This window comes from Balearica regulorum, unplaced genomic scaffold (genome assembly GCF_011004875.1).
Source record: "Balearica regulorum gibbericeps isolate bBalReg1 unplaced genomic scaffold, bBalReg1.pri scaffold_57_arrow_ctg1, whole genome shotgun sequence".
NCBI lineage: Eukaryota > Metazoa > Chordata > Aves > Gruiformes > Gruidae > Balearica > Balearica regulorum.
In genome coordinates this window covers 395288-416508 of record NW_022679074.1, presented here as the reverse complement: position 1 = coordinate 416508, position 21221 = coordinate 395288, and the positions used below count along the sequence as shown (strand labels likewise).

The 21221-nt window shown below is 50.8% G+C and overlaps 1 protein-coding gene across 1 annotated transcript; it reads left to right on the top strand.

Annotated features, from left to right (window-relative positions):
* The first annotated feature begins 230 nt into the window (after positions 1-230).
* LOC104635845 (uncharacterized) lies at positions 231-10737 on the top strand. The gene is given in 4 exon segments (XM_075741565.1): positions 231-713; positions 715-1086; positions 1088-1194; positions 9720-10737. Coding segments are annotated over 4 exon segments (1980 nt in total).
* The last annotated feature ends 10484 nt before the right edge of the window (positions 10738-21221 follow it).

The window sequence follows — 21221 nt, the reverse complement described above, 5'->3', positions numbered from 1 at the left end:
GTTGCTCACAGCTCCAGGGTAGCCCTGGGGATTTCCAAGGGGTCTTTTCAGGATGGTGTTCCCTGTAAGGGAAAGTGTCTGTCTTTTGAGGTTTCTCATCTTGGTCGGCTGGTTGGGCAGTGGGATGTTTCCAAGGGGACTTTTGAATCCAGAGGTCAAAGGAGGGTCTCCTGTATGGATAAGGAGCTTTACTCATCTGTGATTCAGTTCCCCATGCCCAGAGGAAGGAAATGTCCAACAGCAGCTCCATCACCCAGTTCCTCCTCCTGGCATTCACAGACATACGGGAGCTGCAGCTCTTGCACTTCTGGCTCTTCCTGGGCATCTACCTGGCTGCCCTCCTGGGAAACGGCCTCATCATCACTGCAATAGCCTGTGACAGCCACCTCCACACCCCCATGTACTTCTTCCTCCTCAACCTCTCCCTCCTTGACCTAGGCTGCGTCTCTACTACTCTCCCCAAATCCATGGCCAATTCCCTCTGGGACACCAGAAGCATCTCCTACCCTGGATGTGCTGCAGAGGTCTTTTTTCTTTTCTTCTTGAGCTCAGCAGAGTATTTTCTCCTCACTGTCATGGTCTACGACCACTACATTGCCATCTGCCAACCTCTGCACTACAGGACCCTCCTGAGCAGCAGAGCTTGTGCCCACATGGCAGCAGCTGCCTGGGGCACTGGGTTTCTCCATGCTCTGCTGCACACGGCCAATACATTTTTCCCTACCCCTCTGCCACGGCAATGCTGTAGACCAGTTCTTCTGTGAAATCCCCCAGATCCCCAAGCTCTCCTGCTCAGACGCCTACCTCAGGGAAGTTGGGCTTCTTGCGGTTAGTGTCTCTTTAGCCTTTGGGTGTTTTGTTTTCATTGTGGTGTCCTATGTGCAGATCTTCAGGGCCGTGCTGAGGATCCCTTCTGAGCAGGGACGGCACAAAGCCTTTTCCACGTGCCTCCCTCACCTGGCCGTGGTCTCCCTGTTGATCAGCACTGGCATGGTTGCCTACCTGAAGCCCCCCACCTCCATCTCCTCTCCATCCCTGGATCTGGCAATGGCAGTTCTGTACTCAGTGGTGCCTCCAGCCATGAACCCCCCTCATCTACAGCATGAGGAACCAGGAGCACAAGGATGCAGTGTGGAAACTGATGACTGGATGATTTCCAGAAGCAATAAACTGTTCATCATCTGCATATCACTCATAATGTAACTCATTGCAGTCCCCAACCTGTCTTCTGAAGTTTTTGTTGCTGTTGTTTTGGGGAGGGGGATTTCATTTTTTCTTTTGTTTTAGTGGTGATAATATCGTCCGCAAAGCAATGTCATTATTCATCCCTCTTCTGCACAGTATCTACCTTTCCTGTGTGATCCAGAGAATGTGTTAATGAGAAGCAAGACTGTCTGTATATTTAAAGAAATCAAAGGACCCTGCAGTGACTGGTTTGTTTGAGATCCTTCCTGAGAGACCTTTCTGGAGCTGCAGGTCAGTGCCTATGTGCACAGGTGGAGGGGAGAAGAGTCCCAGCACAGAAGCACTGCCAAGTAGCACCAGCACTTGGTCTTTCCCGAGCTGCTCTCTTTTCACTTCCACACTCTCTTTCTGAGCTCTTGTTTTGGTGCAAGGCCTGAGACCACTGGCAGCTTGGTCAGAGTCCTGCTGCGTGGCAGTCCTGTGATACTACGCAGGGACAGGCAATGGGCACTACTATGACAGAGTTTGCCCCCATAACAGTGTTTCCGTCATACAAGGGGACCTCCTGAGGCAATGCCTGAAGGCATAGGTCTTCCTCCAAAGTGGCTGTCAAGAACAAGCGCAAGAAAGTGCCCTGGCGAGGAAAACACCAGTGAACAGACCGAGTGTTTGAATGTGCGGGGTGGGGGCACACGGCATTGTTCTCGCACAGCCAGTCCTCCTGGGATAGCCTTGAAGGACCAGCAGAGCAGGGTCTGGCCTGTGCCTGTGGTCACTGGACACTCCAAGGAAAGTGCCCCAGGGCAATCATCACAGACCAGCCCCTTGCAACCACCGTTCCCAATACTGGCTTCTCACTCCAGCTCGGGGAGGTGGTTTGTCCCTCCTGTTCAGGAGGAGGACACTGAATGACTAGGTCAGAAGCCCATGTCTGCATTTTACAGACGAGATATAAGCACGCACATCATGTGCATGTGGGGAGATGAACCTGAGTGAGCGTGAATGCCATCAGCTATTCCTTAGAGGTGCCACGAAGGCTTGTGGGACAGACAGTATCTTGAGGTCACTTCACTGTGAGAGTAACTTCCCCTGGGAAACCACCTGAATGCAGCACTGGCATGGGCTTCCTTGAACCTAAGTCCCGGTGTCCATTCCTCATGCCGTGGGGCATCTCAGATGAGGGCAGGGCAGGGAGACACACTGCAGGGCTGAGGTGCCTCCCAGCCTCCCAGAGTGGCAACAAGAGGCCAGAGAGACACTGTGACTGCTGCCTCTGTGTCTGCAAGGGAAGGACTCGTGTCTCTGAACACCCCTGTGTATGTGAGGAGTCAATGAGGCCAAGTCAGGTGCGGACATCTCACAGGGCCTTGACGTTTCTATTTGTGACTGCAGGAACAACCCCCAACTTCCCCTTGAGATTCCTCTCACCCGCCTTGGACAGGCTCATTGCAAATACTCCTGTCTGCTCACGTCACCCTTTCTGGATTGTGCCCTCAAACGTGTCAGAGCAATCAGAGAGGTTTTTGGGATCCTCAGAAAAGGCAGACATCAAACATTCTTCAAGAAGGGCAAGAAGGAGGATTGGGAGAATTACAGGCTGGTCAACCTCACCTTAGTCCCTGAGAAGGTGATGGGCCAAATACACCTGCAGGGATTTACAGGCACTTGAAGGAGAAGGAAGGGACTGCCGAACCCATATGGGTAGGGGCAAGAAGGGGATGTTTCATACCTGGACCTTAGCGAGGGCTTTGACATGGTCTCCATAATCTCCATAGAGTCAGATTGGGTCAACACTGTTGAATGTCTTTATTAACTCCCTGTATAATGTGACAGAGTGCATTTTCAGCTCCTTTGTGGATGATGCCAAAATGGGCAGCGCCTCTGAGCGACCTCATCAGATTAACCCTGCCTTGAGCAGGCTAGCCGGACAAGATGAACTTCAGGGCTCTCTTCCAACCTGAGTTATTTTATGATTCCATGAGTCTCTCCCTTGGAGAGCTTTTGGAGACAGAATCGACAGAGGAAGAAGACAAAACAAAGAGGCAGAAGTAGAGATATAAAATGCAGCAGTAGAAATACAGCAGTTCCTCTGAGGAACATTTCTCCACTCAAATTGTTGGTAGGAAATCTACTGGATAAATTTGATGCAAGAAGCTTACTTTTACCTGCTCAGGTACTGGGCCACAAAGAGGGTGATAGTTGGGTAGGATATGATGTGGTCAATTGTGTACAAGTACCTCATAATCCAGTAGGAAGCAAATGGGGAGGTGAGGTCACTTCTGCCTCTGGAGGTGATAGGCCAGCAGCAGGAAGGTGGCTGAGAAAGGGACTCTGAGGTCACTTCATTCTGAAATAGCTGATAGGCCTGACCTTGGCTCATGGCTGGCATATGTGCTTTAAAGCCCACATCTGCCAGTGTCTCTGACAGGCCAGCAGAAGGCACCTGGTTGGCACATTGTCTGTGAGATCCCATCTGCCGAAGGACCTAGGCTCAGTCCAGGAAAGGGGCTTGTATCTTGGTGGTCATGTCTGTTCTGCCTGAGAACATGATGGGACAGCAGCAGGCACACAGCTTGGTCGTGTCTATCCGAGAAGCTGAAAGGCTAGCAGCCTTGGGAGATCATGGTGAGGTTACTTCTCTCTGGTCAGGTGAAAGGCCTCGAGAAGACTGGTGGGTTGGGATGCCTGCCTGAAGGGTTGTTTCTCAGATGGTGGAGCTTTCCTTGGAGGTAGGAAACAACAGGAGAGAGAAACGCTGCCACACAGTGCAGCGTGGAAGGTGGAGACTGGACACGAGGAGGAAGAACTGTCACTCCAAGCGTAGTGCTGTGGTACAAGAAGTCATCCAGAAGGAGTATGAGATCAGTCCATCTCTTTGTGTTTCAAGGAACAGAGCGTGAGGGTGGACAGACATTCGTGAATGTATGCAAATGCCAGGGTGAGGGCAAGGTGAGGAAGTGAGATGGGCGTCTACGGTACGCAGGGAAAAGCAGCAGCTGTGGGACAGCGTAGGACAACGTGTGGTGGAGATGGCAAAGGGTGCTGGCAAGGCTGGAAGTCGCCAAGAGAAGCCAAGTCTGTGTCCCCTTGGCAATCGTCCCTACCACCAAGGCCTGTGAGGAGACATGTTGTCCTAAGGCACTAGAGGGCCTCGTTGCCTCCTTGCACACCGCCCGATAAGGCTGGGAACTGCCATCCCATTGTCCTTCACTCAGCGTGACACCCCCCACATCCCACTGCCCCAGGAAGAGCCCTGAGCAAGGCGTGAAGGACAGGATCTGCCTTCCCAGGGGCTGGGGGGTCAGGCCTTGGCCCTTCTGCTTCATCAAACAAAAGCAGGACTTTCTCTGCATCTCAGCTGCCTGCACATTCCCTTTGCCTACCTGCAATCATGGCCTCCAATTATCCCTTCTAATGAGTCCTCGGGGAGCCTTTGCTGGTAATAGTGCTCAGTGGGACTCCATGCTTCAAGCTACTTTGGGGGTTTTTTTTTCTTTTTACATTGAGTCTTTGAGAGGTTTGTGCAATCTCCTCTCAGTACCTGAGGTTCGTTACTCAGCACCAAATACACTTTGGGAGTCATTAAAGTAAGCCCTAACGAGCCATCTCTCTCCCTGTCATTTTCTTCAAGTCTTCTTCAAGAGTTGTACAGATCATTGGAGCTGTTTCCTAGTGTAGTTATGGAGAAAGATTTCAAAGAACTTCTAATAAAGAGGAGGTTTTATTTCCAAGGGTGTATTTTACAACTTTTCAGTTTAGAGAAGAGGTGATGGCAGCATTCCCCAGTAGATATTGCTCCAGGGTCTCTCCTAAGGATGCCTGGACAGGAGGAAAAGCAGTCCCTTGAGGTCTGACACAGTATGGACATCCTTCACCTCAGCTCCCCAGCCCCACCATTTCTCTCATTGGCCACCAGGGACTTTCCCTTACATCAGACTTCTCCACTGAATTCTGCAGCTGGATGTTACAGTTGCTTTGTATCAACTCCCACCTGCTTGCCGTAGAGAACTGGCTGCACATAGGCACAGCTTTGGTGGTTTTTTTTCCTATTTGTAAGCAAAGAAAAGTCAAGTATGATAAAGTTTCACTGACAATAAAACACACTCTGCACCATATGCTTACTACAAGGTGCCTCTAATGACATTGCATGTCTACAAGGGATAATTTTATGAGAAATGTTTTAGACAGGTAGGTGCCAAAAGCTAGATATAAACACAGCTAAAGAACTGGCTAAAGAGCAAATTAGACTACTGTCGTGATTTAACCTGGTCAGCAGCTAAGCCAACCCCACAGCTGTTCTCTAACTCCCCTTCCTGGGATGGGGGAGAGAATTGAAAAAAGGAATAAAAGGAAATCTTGTGGATTGAGATAAAGACAGTTTAATAGGACAAAAAAGGATGATGATGTTAGTAGTAACAACAATAATAGATATACAAAACAAATGATGAACAGCACAATTTCTCACCACCTGAAGTCAATGGTCAGCAAGTTCCTGAGCCACCTCATCTCCTGGAAAAACCCCACAGTTATATACGGAGCATGACGTCATAGCGTATGGAATATCCCTTTGGTCAGTTTGGGTCAGCTGCCCTGGCTGTGTCCCCTCCCAGCTTCTTGGTGTCCCCCACCTTCTTGTTGGCAGGCCATATGAGAAGATGGAAAGTCCTTGACTGCTTGGCAACAACTGAAACCATCAGTGTGTTTTCAATATTATTCTCATCCTAAATCCAAAACACAGCACTATCCCAACGTCTAGGAAGAAAATTAACTCCATCCCTGCCAGGGGGAGGAGAAAAGTAGCGTGTAATGGAAAAGGCCTTTGTCTAGACAGTCAGCTGGAAAGATGACTTTAGAAATGGTTGCTGTTATCAGGAGAGGTGAAAATATAGGTAAGATTAGAGAAATTAAGAACTCCATATAATGGGCAGAATAGTGATGATAAAGGTACAGGGGAAGATCAATATTTCTTTTGAATATCCCTTTTCAAAGTTCACAGGCTTGGTAGAGGTCTTTTGTGAGTGAGGACGTGCAAAAGCTGCACCCATCTTTGAAAGTGGCCAACATTGCAACCCAGGGAACCCCAGGCTGCACAAGCTCACTTTGGTGAGGAGTGTGCCATCAGGCAGAGTCTTCTCAGGTGACATATCTGGGCACCCAGATGAGAAGAACGTGTCCACGAGCTGTTGGCATGGACTTCCCAAGGGTATATCTTGCCTCACCAACCTGGTTGTCTTCATGACGAACTAACTGCAGTTATGCATGAGGCGAGAAGAGGGGCCATCATTTACGTCAGCTTCAGCAAGACACATGGCATGGTCTCCCTCACTCTTCTCGCACCCACGTTAGGCCATTACAGTCTGGAGGGGTAGACAAACAGATAGGTAAAACACCAGCTGGATGATCAGGCTGAGATCGCAGTGGTAAAGGGGTCATACCCTATGTGGAGGCCAGTGAGACATCCTGGGGCATGGTGGGGCAGCACAAGGGACGCTCCTGGGCCCTGTGCAGTTTATCACCTGTACCCATGACCTGGAGGAGGCAACTCTCACCACCTGTGTCAATGACACTAGATGGGAGGGTTTGTTCCTGTGCCTTAGCGAAGCCGTTCACGGGAAACGTGGCAGGCAGAAGGACTCTCCTGTCAGGAACTTCATGACAGAGAAGACAGACAAAGGCCAGGTCCTGCACCAGCAGTGGCCAGGGCTGAGGAATGCCAGGCTGGGGATCAGCCCTGCGTCAAAGGCCCTAGTGGTGCTGGGGGACAAATGACAACGATTGATCCCACCGTGCGACCTGCTAGCAAAGGCCACCAGCCTTTGTGTCCTGGAGTGTATGAACTGGAGTGTCAGCAGGAGAGTGAGGGAAGCGACTGTCTCCCCCTGCTTATCGCTCTGTAGACCATCTGTATGCTGCTGTGTCAAGTTGGGGGCCCCCCCCACTGGAGACGGGGAGGAGGGAGTGAGCAGCTGTGTGCCTGCTGGGCTGTTGGCCAGTCAAGCCACCCCATGGAGGAAGATGTTGATAACTGGGAGCGAGCGCAGTGGGAGGCCTCCGAGATGCTCAGGGGCTGGAGCACTTTCCTGGGAGGAGAAACTGAGGGGAAGAAACTTGTTCAGCCTGCAGAAGTGGCAGCCTCAGGAACCTCGTAGCAGCCTGCCAGTCCCTATGGAGACTTTTTCGGGAAGATGGACCCAGTCTTGTCACCATGGTGCTTGGCAGGGGGAAAACAGACAATAGTTAGATGATGGAATAAGGCAGGTTCAGCACAGAGATAAGGAAAATCTTTTTTCCCGTGAGGGCATCTGAGCATCAGAGCAGGCTTCCCCGAGACGTTGTGCCATCTCTGTCCTTGGGTGTCTTCCAGCCCCAACTGGATAAAGTCTTGAGCAACGCTGTCTGCCCCCATACCTGAGTCTGTGGTGAGCAGGACGCCAGAGCAGAGACCTCCTGAAATCCCAGGTGGGTTCCTGGGAATGACGGAGAGAAAAAGAGGTCACCACTGCCTCCTGCAGCATCAGGGACTGAGGAGTGTGTCCCTGCCTCTTGGCTCCTGACAACGGTAAGTCCCTTTTGGCATGCCCTGAAATGCGGAGATAGCGTGGTAGCACAGACACTGCCAGCAGCAGCTGCAGGCATCTGTCCAGCTTGGCCGGGGTCACTGGAATGGGCTTCCTTCAGCTCTGAGAAATGCCGCCTGTGAGACAGTCACCGTACAAGAAGTTCTCTTGCAGTTTCCCATCAGCAAAGCTGGCCGGAACTCTGCTCTACCTGTGATCTTGTGAAGCGCTGAGACAGCGGAGAGTTACAAAGAATAGGCTGTATGGCTGAGGGCATTTTGAAATGATCAGGAAATGCTGGCATGTGGATAACCTGCATACAAATGGTTGCTTTGAGTTAAAGCCTTAATTTAACGTACACGTGGGTATCTCACAGTTTTTTCAGAAAACAAAGGTATTTCTTTTCTTCTGTACACTCACATGAATCAGTAGGTAGATTAGAAAACAATCATGGTGACTTTTCCCTCACACCTACCCCAATGTTATCTTGGAAGCAAAGATAACAAAGGAAAAAACCTCTATGAGATACACAAAACTCACGGGGAAAAGGTAGGAATACCTTGGGAAAAGAATCAAACTACTAGGACCACATGTTTTTGTGAATCCAGATTTTTCTCTTGAGAAAACCCCTCTGTGTTTTTCATTCGGCTAATCTGAATGCTTTCATTACATGTTTTATGACCTGCTGTTCTCATCGTAATGCATCAGAGTTTAAGACGACTTTTCAAAGGGAGTTAGTGACAGCTGTAGAGACACCGCCAGCATCCTCAGTCCTCTGCCTGGAAGAGCATATTCCTTCCCCATGTCAAACTGAGCTTCTTAAACATCTTTCAGCTGAGTCTCTTCCTCATAGGAAGACACCTGCTACTGCAGTGCTGCTTGCTTGGAGCTCCCATCCTGCAAGTGTGCCCAGCAAGAAGTCTTGATGCTCTGGGAAGGTGGGAAATGCAAAGGGAAGGCTCAGTTCCCCAGGCAGCAAGAGCATTGCTCTGCTTCTGCGAGGGCTTGCAGGGGAGAGGGAAGCATTGCAGGGTCGGGATCAGAGCGAACGGGCCCTCAGCTGGATTTGAAAGCTGTCAGAAATCCAAGTGACAGAGCAGGAAACTTAGGAAAGCGGAATAATTCAGGACTCATGGAGAAGTTACAAAAGTCTGACCTGTTCAGAAAAAGTGGGTATCGTCAGATCACCCAATTTTAATCACCTTCTTCTCTGACTGAAAACTGCATGAAGCCGTTTGATTGCTTGCATAAACATGTCTTTTAGCACCCTGAAAACTTGTGGTTTATGCAGCGACTGCTGCTTATCTGTCTTGTTAAGAAGTCCCATGGATGCATCAGTATTACTAGATTCCTCGACGGATAGAAGCCTTTTTAATTCTGATGGGATTCACCCTTCACCATGTAAAAATGAATGATTCGGATCTAAATATATTCTCCCAGATCTTTGTGTGCGGACACAGTATCAAGAGACGAGCTCTTACACGTGAGGAAAGCTGGGATTAATGTCTCTCACTAAGGTCTAAGAATCAAGCCATGCCTTGCCTTGCTTTGTTTTGATTGCCTCTCTGTGCCCAGCCTAGCCTTGCTTTCTTTTCCCCTTTTCATCCCTCTCCTCCTTTTCACCCTATGTCTTCTTAATGGTCTTACATTCAATGCAGCTCTTACACAATCTGGACAAGGAACGTAAGCAAGACTGTTCTTAAAGGGGCTAGTATTTATCCATTCTCTTCCTTTTCTCTCATCTATCACCAGATATTCCATGTAATAAAATCACCTCTAAAAAAAGAAAGTCAAGTTTCTTTTATCCATGTGACAAAACCGAGACATTCAGGCTCAGGGATTCTGTTTTTTCCTCCGTTTACAAACCTCCCTGCAGCAAGCAACCCATGTTAGATTGCCAAACATTCATGCATATCTTGGTCAAGCTTGCCCAACCCTGCAATCACATGTCTGCTGATGTTTGTAATCTTTCTCTAGGCTTGGAGTGTACGTGATGGTGGACGGGCCATCAGCATCCTCTAAGAGCCTGTGGTTTGGCTTGCTCTGCATAGGGAAAATGCCCCAAAGAAAAGGCTTGGGGAACCACACCGTTGGATCTGGATTCATTCTCCTGGGATTTTCTGACCACTCCAGCCTGCAGGGCCTGTGCTTCACCATATTCCTGCTCATCTACCTCGTGGTTCTCACAGGGAACAGCCTGATTGCACTCATCACAGTGCTGGACTCAAGCCTCCACAGCCCCATGTATTTCTTCCTGAGGAACCTGTCCTTCCTGGAGATCTGCTACACGTCAGTCACTCTGCCAAAAATGCTGGTGGGTTTCCTGATGGAAGATGGCAGGATCTCCTTCCTTGGCTGTGCTGCCCAGCTCTATTTCCTGGTTTTGTTGGGCAGCATCGAATGCCTTCTCCTGGCTGCCATGGCCTATGACCGCTACATAGCCATCTGTGACCCCCTGCACTACACCCTCATCATGAGCAGGGGTGTCTGCATCAGACTGCTGGTGGGGTCGTGGGTGGTCGTCATACCAGTGCAAGTAGGACAGACCTACCAGGTGTTCACTTTGCCCTTCTGTGCATCCCGGGACCTTCACCACTTTTTCTGTGATGTCCCCCCTCTGCTGGAACTGGCCTGTGCAGACACTTTCTGGAACCAAGTGATGCTGTACACCATCATCCTGGTATTTGCGATCCTTCCCTTCTCCTTCATAGTTATTTCTTACATGAAAATTATCAGGGCAATTCTGAAAATACCTTCAGTTCTGGGCAGACACAAAGCCTTTTCCACCTGCTCTTCACACCTCGGGGTGGTGACGCTCTTCTATGGCTCAGCCACGGTCATCTACTTAAAGCGACGGTCAAGGGATTCTGTCGACCCTGACAGGTACCTTGCCCTGTTTTACACAATTGTGACCCCCATGTTTAACCCTGTCATCTATAGCCTGAGGAACAAGGAAGTGAGAATTGCCTTGAAGAGCCTCCTATGGACAAAGTGATACTAGAGAGTATGTAAAATAGCCCCAAATAGTCCCAAATGCCCAACTGGGGTACGTGTTTGTCTGAAAAAAGGCATCCCACATTTGCTCCAAAAAACCCCACATGGCCAGCCTGGCTTCCATCCTTCTCAAGGAGGGGGAAGGTGGCCTGAGGCATTCCTGCTATGTCATGCCCCACCATGATTAATGCAAACAGCTCCTTCAAGCTGTGTCTGACCAATGTAAAGTTAAAGGGAAATAGTCGAATCGTGGTCAGTAGTCAATGAGGCCCAAAGGGTAACACAACCGATGAAGAGATGACTACCCTCAGGTTTGAGAAATCACTTGCTAGACCCCATGGACTATCTAGAGTGTCACTGCATGGAATCAGCCTAAAAAAGTTAAAAGACATGATGGTCATCTTCCCCTGCTATGATGTCTTGCACTCAGTTGTGTAATGCTTCACTAACTTGACAGAAAGAACAAAAAAAAAAAGTCACTGGGGGGAAAGTCCAGCACTGGAGTAGGGTCCCAGGGACCCGTGGAGTTTCTTTTTGCCACGGTTTAATACCAGTCAGCAACTAAGCACCACACAGCAGCTTGCTCACTCCCCACCCTGGTGGGACAGGAGAGAGTCAGAAGGGTAAAAGTAAGAGAACTGGTGGGCTGAGATAAAGGCAGTTTATTAGGTAAAGCAAAAGCCATGCACAAAAGCAAAGCAAAACAAGGAATTCCTCCATCACTTCCCATCAGCAGGCAGGTGTTCAGCCATCTCCAGGAAAGCAGGGCTCCATCACGCGTAATGGTTACTTGGGAAGACGCACACCATCACTCCCAATGCCCTCTCCTCATCCAAAACACAGCCCCATGCAAGCTACTATGGAGGAAATTAACTCTGTCCCAGCCAAAACCAGCACACACATTTATGTACTGAATCTGCTTTGCCAGTCTGAAACTGTCTCTTTAAAAAATGAGCCAGTGGGGGGTTTTAGCCCAAATGCCTATGCAGCATGAAGTGGGTTTCCCCAAATGGAGCAGCTTTGCACAATGTCTGCTCCACGAGGGGAAATATCTCAGCCTGCAATTGCAAATGGCTGATGCTGTGGAGGACAAATGTGTTTCCTGAGACAATGTTCAATAAGCAAACAATACTAAATGATTGGGAAGGTGAGTGGGTAGGACAGAAACAGGAAAATTGCCCATCCAATGGAGCTCTGCAGAAGGAGGCTGGAGTGGTGCCCAGCATGAGGTGCTACAGTGGGATTAGCACCTAGACAAGACTTTTGTAGGGAAGGCTTTGCAAAGGAATAGCCTGACTTCACCCAGTTGAAAAATAGACAAAGGGCAGTGTACTGAAGTGATGGTGAGATATGTCCTGGGGTAAAAGACCTTTGATGAGAGAAGGTTGGAGAGATTTGGGTTGCAGAGATTGGAGGTAATCCTCCGGCAATCTGAGTAGACTAAGCTTTGGAAATGAGGAAAATAAATTAAATTAAATTAAATTAAATTAAATTAAATTAAAGCACTTCAATTTCATTCCCAACATTCATTTCTACTTTACAAAGTAGCCATAAATTCTCAGCAGTTAGCCTCTGGCATGAAGTTCTTAAAACGCAGTGCTGCTTCTCTCACTGTTACCATTTAAATATTACACTTCTTAGACAGTATTGCCCTTAAATTATCCCTGCTTCATCTCTTTGCTCCCTGTTTTGTGGAGGAGAGGGAGGTGGAAGAGGGGAGCTGTTTCTTTTTTAGCCACAGGCGACCAAGGGACAGATCCCAGGTTATGCAAAAGCACAAAGGAAGACAACATTTCCATGTGGTGTACGCTAACGCAACACCGCTACCTGCATTTCCAGTCTCTGATGTCCTAACTGTGCGGCAGGGAGCCTGGAAGCTCTGAGCTCCCTTCATCTGCCCTGCAATTCAGCATGTAAAATGTAACCGTAGGATAGGGGCCGTGAAACAGAAACTATAGAATCAGGTTGAGATCATTAGTTTGTAACCAAGGTAATACGTAATGAAGCTAACTGACCATGGCAAGGTACAGTGCTGCTATGTTCCATGTACAGTCCCTACCAAACTGAACAATAGGCTTGGAGATATTAATCTTATGAAGTCGTTAGGGACAGGTGCATCCACAGCAAGGGTACTGCGCATGCCCACAAGAAGAGGGTCATCCAGCGGACACTGCAAGACCACTGACGACCACCAAAGACCCTTGAGGACCACCAACTCAAATCACTGAGCATGCGTAATGGGGAGGAGAATATGGAAATGGATTCTAAGAAATGATTATCATAGGACTGCCCTTCCTGAGAAAGATGATGAATATGTATGTTTTGATCCTACATAACCTGTGTGTTGGTGATCACCTGGCATGCATGTTGGGTGGAGCAATCCCCCATGCATCCAGCGCTGCAATAAAGAATGCCTGCCTTTTAACACTACATTGGTGTTACGAGGTTTATTCCCAGATTTCGGTGACAAAACTAACCTCTGCAAAAAGATTTTTCTGATTCTCTTCAGAACCTACAGCACCACATTTGCCAGGAGACTGGCCAGGACAGGAAAAGTGGATTCGCATTCCTCTGCACAGAAAGCTTAGGTGTTCCTGGGAATCTCAGGAGGCATGGCATACCGATTCCTGGGTTCAAGGAGCCACTCAAAGGCTTTGTGTCCATTTCCATAACGGTGGATTCAATGCCTGGCACATGTGCAGCCTCTGTACTGAGATGCTGATGTTTATGGAGCAACCTGCTCCGACCTCCGAGCTGGCCCTGCTGGAACCAAAGGTAGAACTAGAGACCTGACGTGGTTTAGCCCCAGCCAGCAGCTAAGTGCCACGTGCTGCTCGCTCACCCCTCCCCCGGCGGTATGGGGAGGAGAATGGAAAAACAACAGCAAAACCTCGAGGGGTGGGATAAAGGCAGTTTACTGGGACAGCAAGGGAGAGGGAAAACAATCAACAACAGTGCTGATAACAGATAGTAACAACGGGTGATAACAGAGAACAATTTACCGATCCAAAGACCGACCATCCGACCGACCAGAGGCTCAGCCCGTCCCAGAGCCATGCCGAGCCCGCCCCTGCCCGACTAGCCCACTTTTATGGTGAGCATGATGTCACATGGTATGGAAGAGCCCCCCGGCCAGCTTGGCTCACCTGTCCTGGCTCCTGGTGAAATTAACTCTATCCTTGCCAGAACAAGGACATTATCCACCCCTTATTCCATACCATCTACATCATGCCCAGATTATTTCACAGGCACCATTCTCTTACTCTACGGGCTATCGCTCTAAAATGTCTGTCGATGTGTTGGTTTTGCGTGGCAAGGTTTTGGTAGCAGGAGGGGCTACAGGGGTGGCTCCTGTGAGAAGCTGCTAGAAGCTTCCCCTGTGTCTGATAGAGCCAATGCCAGCCGGCTCCAAGACGGACCCGCCGCTGGCCAAGGCCAAGCCAATCAGCGCCTCTGGGATAACATATTTAAGAAAGAGGAAAAAAAACAGTTAGAGAGTGCTTTTGCAGCCAGAGAGAGGAGTGAGAAGATGTGAGAACATGGGCAGACACCAAGGTCAGTGCAGAAGGAGGGGCAGGAGGTGCTCCAGGCGCCGGAGCAAGATTCCCCTGCAGCCCGTGGTGAAGACCATGGTGAAGCAGGCTGTCCCCCTGCAGCCCATGGAGGGAAGATGAGAGGGTGTAGAGATTCCACCTGCAGCCCGTGGAGGACCCCACGCCGGAGCAGGTGGAGACACCTGAAGGAGGCTGTGGCCCGTGGGAAGCCCGCGCTGGAGCAAGCTCCTGGCAGGATCTGTGGATCCGTGGAGAGAGGAGCCCACGCCAGAGCAGGTTTGCTGGCAGGACTTGTGACCCTGTGGGGGACCCACGCTGGAGCAGTTTGCTCCTGAAGGTCTGCACCCCGTGGAGGAGACTCACATTGGAGAAGGCCGTGAAGGACTGTCTCCCATGAGAGGGACCCCACGCTGGAGCGGGGGAACGATGAGAGGAGTCCTCCCCCTGAGGATGAAGAAGCGGCAGAAACACCGCATGGTGAACTGACCGTAACCCCCACTCCCCGTCCCCCTGTGCCGCTGCGGGGGGCGGAGGTTGAAGCCGGGAGTGAAGTTGAACCCGGGAAGATGGGAGGGGTGGGGGGAGGTGTTTTAAGATTTGGGTTTATTTCTCATTCCTCTACTCTGTTTTGCTTAGTAATAAATAGGATGAATTCCCTCTCTAAGTTCGGTCTGTTTTGCTCATGATGATAATTAGAGAATGATCTCTCCCTGTCCTTATCTCGACCCATAAGTTTTTTTTAGTTATACCTTTTCTCCCCTGTCTAGAGAAGGAGGGGAGTGATGGAGCGGCTCTGGTGGGCACCTGGCTCCCAGCCAGGGTCGACCCACTACACAAGGGTATTCAAAATTCTCAAAAATTGTCGTGACCAACCAAAAAGGAAAAGGGGAGGTGAAAGAGTGGGAGAAGGTATCCCCCCTGTCTTCCCAATAGATCGGGTGCAATTATTAATCAATTCTGAAAGATATTGACTGAGGTACGGGCCTGACTGAAATGCTACGTACAAGTACCAGCTCAGACTCATGACTGTCAATATGAAAACAGGAACCCCTCTCCCAGAGGTGATAAACAGCACCGCAGGGATTGCATAGAGTAAACACGGGTTTACAAACCAGAGCCATGTAATCAAACAGATCATCATTATGATCAGTGACTGTTTCAATAATATTATAAATGCTTATAACAACTTTGTTTTAACACACTTGGGTCAGACTTGTCGTTATCACAACCCCTCGAGCCCCACGTTGGGAATGCTCAGCTAGTTTTGAGCCAGAGCACCTGCCAGCCGCCCCCCGGCTATATACTGAGCATGACATCATATGGTATGGAATATCCCTTTGGCCAGTTTGGTTCAGCTTTCTTGGCTGTGTCCCCTCCCAGCCTCTTGGGTGGCCCCCACCTTCTTGTTGGCAGGCCGGTATGAGAAGCAGAGAAATCCTTGACTGCCTGGCAACAATCAAAACATCAGTGTGTTGTCCACATTATTCTCATCCTAAATCCAAAGCACAGCACTGTACCAGCTGCAAGTAAGAAAATGTAACTTTATCCCAGCTGAAACAAGGACAATGTCTCTCCCAGGAGGCCAGCCGTGTGAGAACACTGAGGGCATGGGCTTATGCACAGCCCACAGACCCTTTGAGGCGTACCTGCTCCAGCATGGGCTTCTCTCTGGCCACAGTCCCTGCAGGGGTGTATCTGCTCTGGCTTGGCCTTCTCCACACCCCCAGATGGTTTGGATTGTGCCTTTTCCAGCCTTGACTTGTCCAGAGGTAAGAGCCCCTGGGACTCGAGTTCACACCGGAGCTCCAGCCTGTCCAGTGCAGCAGCAGAGGAACAGCAGCGATGTCCTGGCCGTCTTCCAGCCCAGGTGTGTAGCCATTGCTGGTACCAAAAATATTTTATATTTGTATATATATTTATATTTTGGTGCACCGTAACGCCAGAGAGACGTTGGCAAACTGGAGGCAGTTCAGTGGACGGCCAGAGAGATGGTCACGGCACTTGCCCTGTAAGGAGTGGCAGTACTATCATCCTCATAGCCTCCAAAAGCAACAGCCTACCCCTTTGTACTGGCTCTGGCTGGGATGGAGTTGATTTTCTTCATATCTATGGTGCTGTGCTTTGGATTTATGACCAAAACTGTTTTGGTAACACGCCGGTGCTTTAGCTATTTGTGGTGGGTTGACCCTGGCTGAGGGCCAGATGCCCACCAGAGCTGCTCTATCACTCCCCTCTTTCATTAGACAGGGGAGAAAAGGTATAATGAAAAAAAAAAAAAAACCAAAAACCAAACCTTACGGGTCGAGATAAGGACAGGGAGAGATCATTCTCTAATTATCATCACGAGCAAAACAGACCGAACTTAGAGAGGGAATTCATCCTATTTATTACTAAGCAAAACAGAGTAGAGGAATGAGAAATAAACCCAAATCTTAAAACACCTCCCCCCACCCCTCCCAACTTCACTCCCGGCTTCAACATCCCCCCCCCCCAGCGGCACAGGGGGACGGGGAGTGGGGGTTACGGTCAGTTCACCATGCGGTGTTTCTGCCGCTTCTTCATCCTCAGGGGGAGGACTCCTCTCATCGTTCCCCTGCTCCAGCATGGGGTCCCTCTCACGGGAGACAGTCCTTCACGGCCTTCTCCAATGTGAGTCTCCTCCACGGGGTGCAGACCTTCAGGAGCAAACTGCTCCAGCGTGGGTCCCCCACGGGGTCACAAGTCCTGCCAGCAAACCTGCTCTGGTGTGGGCTCCTCTCTCCATGGATCCACAGGTCCTGCCAGGAGCTTGCTCCAGCGTGGGCTTCCCACGGCGCCACAGCCTCCTTCAGGTGTCTCCACCTGCTCCAACGTGGGGTCCTCCACGGGCTGCAGGTGGAATCTCTACACCCCCTCATCTTCCCTCCATGGGCTGCAGGGGGACAGCCTGCTTCACCATGGTCTTCACCACGGGCCGCAGAGGATCTCTGCTCCGGCGCCTGGAGCACCTCCTGCCCCTCCTTCTGCACTGACCTTGGTGTCTGCCCATGTTCTCACATCTTCTCACTCCTCTCTCTGGCTGCAAAAGCACTCTCTAACTGTTTTTTTTCCTCTTTCTTAAATATGTTATCCCAGAGGCGCTGATTGGCTTGGCCTTGGCCAGCGGCAGGTCCATCTTGGAGCCGGCTGGCATTGGCTCTGTCAGACACAGGGGAAGCTTCTAGCAGCTTCTCACAGGAGCCACCCCTGTAGCCCCCCCCCCACTACCAAAATCTTGCCACGCAAAACCAACACACTATAGCTGAGCATTGTTGAGGTTGTCTCTGTTTCTCACACTGCTCCACCAGTGAGCAGGCTGGGGGTGCAGAAGAAGTTGGGAGAGGCCACAACCAGGATATCTGACCCGAGCTGACCAAAGGGACATTCCATACCATATGATGTCATGCTCAGCAACAAAAACTGCAGGGAAAGGAAGAGGAAGGGAGAACATTTCTGACTATGGCCTTTGTCTTCCCAAGTAACCATTCCGTGTGATGAAGCTCTGCTTTCCTGGAAATGGCTGGACATCTGTGGGCTGATGGGAAGCTTTGAATTTATTCCTCATTTGCTTTGCTTGCATGTGCACTTTGCCTCACTGCTTAACTGTGTATCTCAACCAATGAGATTCTTCATCAAACATAAATAGCTGCATGGTAGACATCTGTGGAGAAGAGGAGAATGTTACTCATGAAGATAGTTAAGACGCATTTGCACAGTGCTGTCCTGTGAATGTCAGGGGTGGTGGGTTGACTTTTGGCCACCAGGTGCCCACCCAGCCTCTCTCTCACCCCCACCTCATTCTTCACTCTCCTTGGTGCCTCCAGGGTTCTTTCTCTCTTACAGCTGCTGCACACTGGTTTTTATCCTTTCTGCAAGAAGTTATCACAGAGATGCCACTGCAATTGCTTATTGGCTCAGCTTTGGGCAGTGGCTGGTCCATTTTGGAGCCAGCTGAGAGTGGCTCTCTCCGACATGGAGTCCACTCTTGATCGTTCCTCACCTAAGCCTGCCATAACTGTCGGTGAAGGTCTGGTGGAGAAGAGAGAGAGCCTTAGCTCTCCCAATGGCAATGACTCCGTTTGCTCAGAGGAATACCTCTATAAGCTGTCCTGGACATACTGAGCAGGGACAGGCTTCATTATTCTAAGTGTGGGCATCTACTGTCACTTCAGCTGGCCAAAGGAAAGTCCCACCAGCCTCCAAAACAATGAACCAAGGTGTCCTGCCCTGTCCTTCTGAATTGCTCCATCAGAGCTCAGAGTTACCTGCTCATGTCTTGGACACCCTCTGGCACCCCAAATGTCACCAGTGGTTTCCATGGGTACAGGGGGGACAGGAAATGTCTCCCTGTGACTGTCTGGGTATTCTGTCCACAGTGGGACAAGAAGAGGGGATTCTTTGACCTAACTGTCTCTTCCCCAGCTCAGGGCAGAAATATCAGTAATGACTTCAGTTTTTTTCACAGCAGGTTCCTCTGGAGCCCCAGGGACATTCTTTGAGGGAGGCCAGAGGGGGCAGAGAACGTGCTGCCTTGGGCTGGTCCTCTGCTGCTGAGCTGGGCTGGGCTCCTGGGATGGAGGGAGCTCATGGCAAGCGGGCAGCGCTGCAGAGAGACGGCTCTGCCCAGGAGCAGCTCCTCTGCAAAGCGCAGCAGGGCTGAGGGCACTGCCTGCAGGCAGCAATGGGAGGGGAGAGGAGTGAGGTAGAGACAGGTTAAAGGCAGTCAGGACTGGGAGGATGCTGAGAGCTCACAGGGGGACAAATCTTCACAGCCCTTGATGTGGTAAGCCCCTGGGTGCCAGGCAATGCAGCTGCAGTTTCTGGATGGATCTCATAAATCTGGGATAGCCCACAGCCTATGGTATCTGCTAGCAGGAATCTCAAAGCTTCTTTGTGTGGAGGAGGGGGACATGCTCCAGAGCAGAGCTTCTCTGCTGCACCATCAGAGGCACAAGGCAAGACAGCTCCCTTGTCTTGACGATGGCTGCAGGGCTGTGAAGGTGGGTGTGCAACCAGGGTTGTCCAGGTCTGTCCTTCAGAGCAGGGTCCCTGCACCCCCAAGGACTGTGTGCTGGCGCAGGGACTCTGCTGCCTGCCAGGGAAGGGGAAAGGGAAAGCTGTGGGTGGAAGGAGAAAGCCCCAGCATGGCCGGGCAGGGTACGGTCCTTCTGCTGTCAAGAGAGTGCTGGATGAGTCAGGGCTTCTCACAGTTTCAGCTCTCCCTCGGGACATTTCTAAGGGGACTTCTCAAGAAGCCCATCAGGTTAGTGGCTCGTGGAAAGAGAAGGGCTTTCCTGAATCTTTTTCTGGTTGTCTGGGGTTGGCACTGGAGATCAAAATTTCTGTTTCTGCTTAGAAGAACGCTTTGTGACTCCTAGACTCTTACCCTGAGAGACAAGTAACTCTGGGAGAAGCACCTCAAAGCACTGTTCCCAGCTGCCTCCAGCCAATGCAGCAGCAACAACTTGCCCTTCCCAGCCACATCAGGTGGCTGAGATCTGGTCTTTAGCCCCTGCAGAGGCAGAGAGGCCCCTGGGCAGTGCCCTGCCCCCCGGAGGGGTTTGCAGGCAGAGGTGAGCACACAGCAGGAGGGATGGGGTTTGTGAGCACTGACAGGGAGCTGGGGACAGGGAGATGAGGGCTCCTGGCAGGAGCAGCTGCAAGCAGCAGAGCCACGGGCAGGGAGTGAGAGGGAGCTGCTGCCAGAAACACTGGGGAGGGGCATGTGGGCACCTCCCTGCTGTCCCTGCAGTGCAGACACCTTCCCCTGAGCAACTCCTCCCTGGTCTCCTTTCCCAGCCTCAGCAGAGCCTCTGCCCTCAAGCCCATGGGCTCTCGGGTGTGCCTTGCCTCTGGAGCAGCCAGAGCCCAGAGAAGGACAAACCCCTGATGTCCAGCAGTCTTTGTGTGTCCCTCCTCCCTTAGCAGGAGCATGGTGGCATTTCACTGCCCACCCCTCCTGCCTGTGCTGCCCTTCTGCTCACCCTTGGATTTGCCTTCTCAGTGCGGAAGGGGGTGGGGGCTGCGGTGGCAGGTTCATCTCCTGGTGGGACACCGACCCTTTGGGGCCTGCTATGCAGATGTGTCTATGGGAGCAAAGTGCCCAAGTCTCCTCCGGGCAACCTCAGGCCATTCAGCTGTTTCCCTGGGGTGTCCTGCTGGGCTGCAGGGTGCCCTCCAGAAGGGCACAGCTCTCCCCTAGTATCTCTGTGCTAGCAAGGATCCCCATGGAGAAGACACCTCAGTGCTAAGGCTGTAGAAATGCTTCTGGGCAGCTGTACGTGGGCAGATGGAAGGATCTCTTTCTGTGCCTGTTTGGAAGGGGAGAGATGAGATCCTCCTCAGGTACCCTGAGAAGAGGTGAGGAGTCTATCAATCTGCTCTTTGAACCTGGATTTCTTTGCTCTCAGCAACATCCTGTTTCTTTTGAGAGGAACACCTGGGGTGATCATCCTCCAGCTCCAAGCTGCCAGCACAGGGCAGCTGAGAACAGGACTGATGGGCAGAGCAGCTCTCCTCTCTCAGCACTATGGGGAAAAGTCCCTTTGCCTCGCAGGACCCACAAGATTTCACTTGGGGTGCCTTAGAAATGTCAGGGATTTCCTCCATCCCAAACCACTCCACTTGCAACTAGAACAAGAGAAACAACCCTCAGCCCTTTTCTGCACTTGGGCAAATTGCAAACCACAATGCTGAAAAGCTTTTTGATATATCATGAGTGCATTTAATTGGACATCACCCTGCATTCCTAGTTCCCTCTCGCTGCACGGCAAGAAGGACTCCTCAGGAGCCCATTACAGAGTCCTTGCTCCCAATGGCACCCTCAGCCAGCAAAACCCAGAGCTCAAGTAAGAGAGCTGCAGAGAGGTGTTCCAGAAAAAGAAAGAGTCATAATGTGGGGTTGCAATGAGAC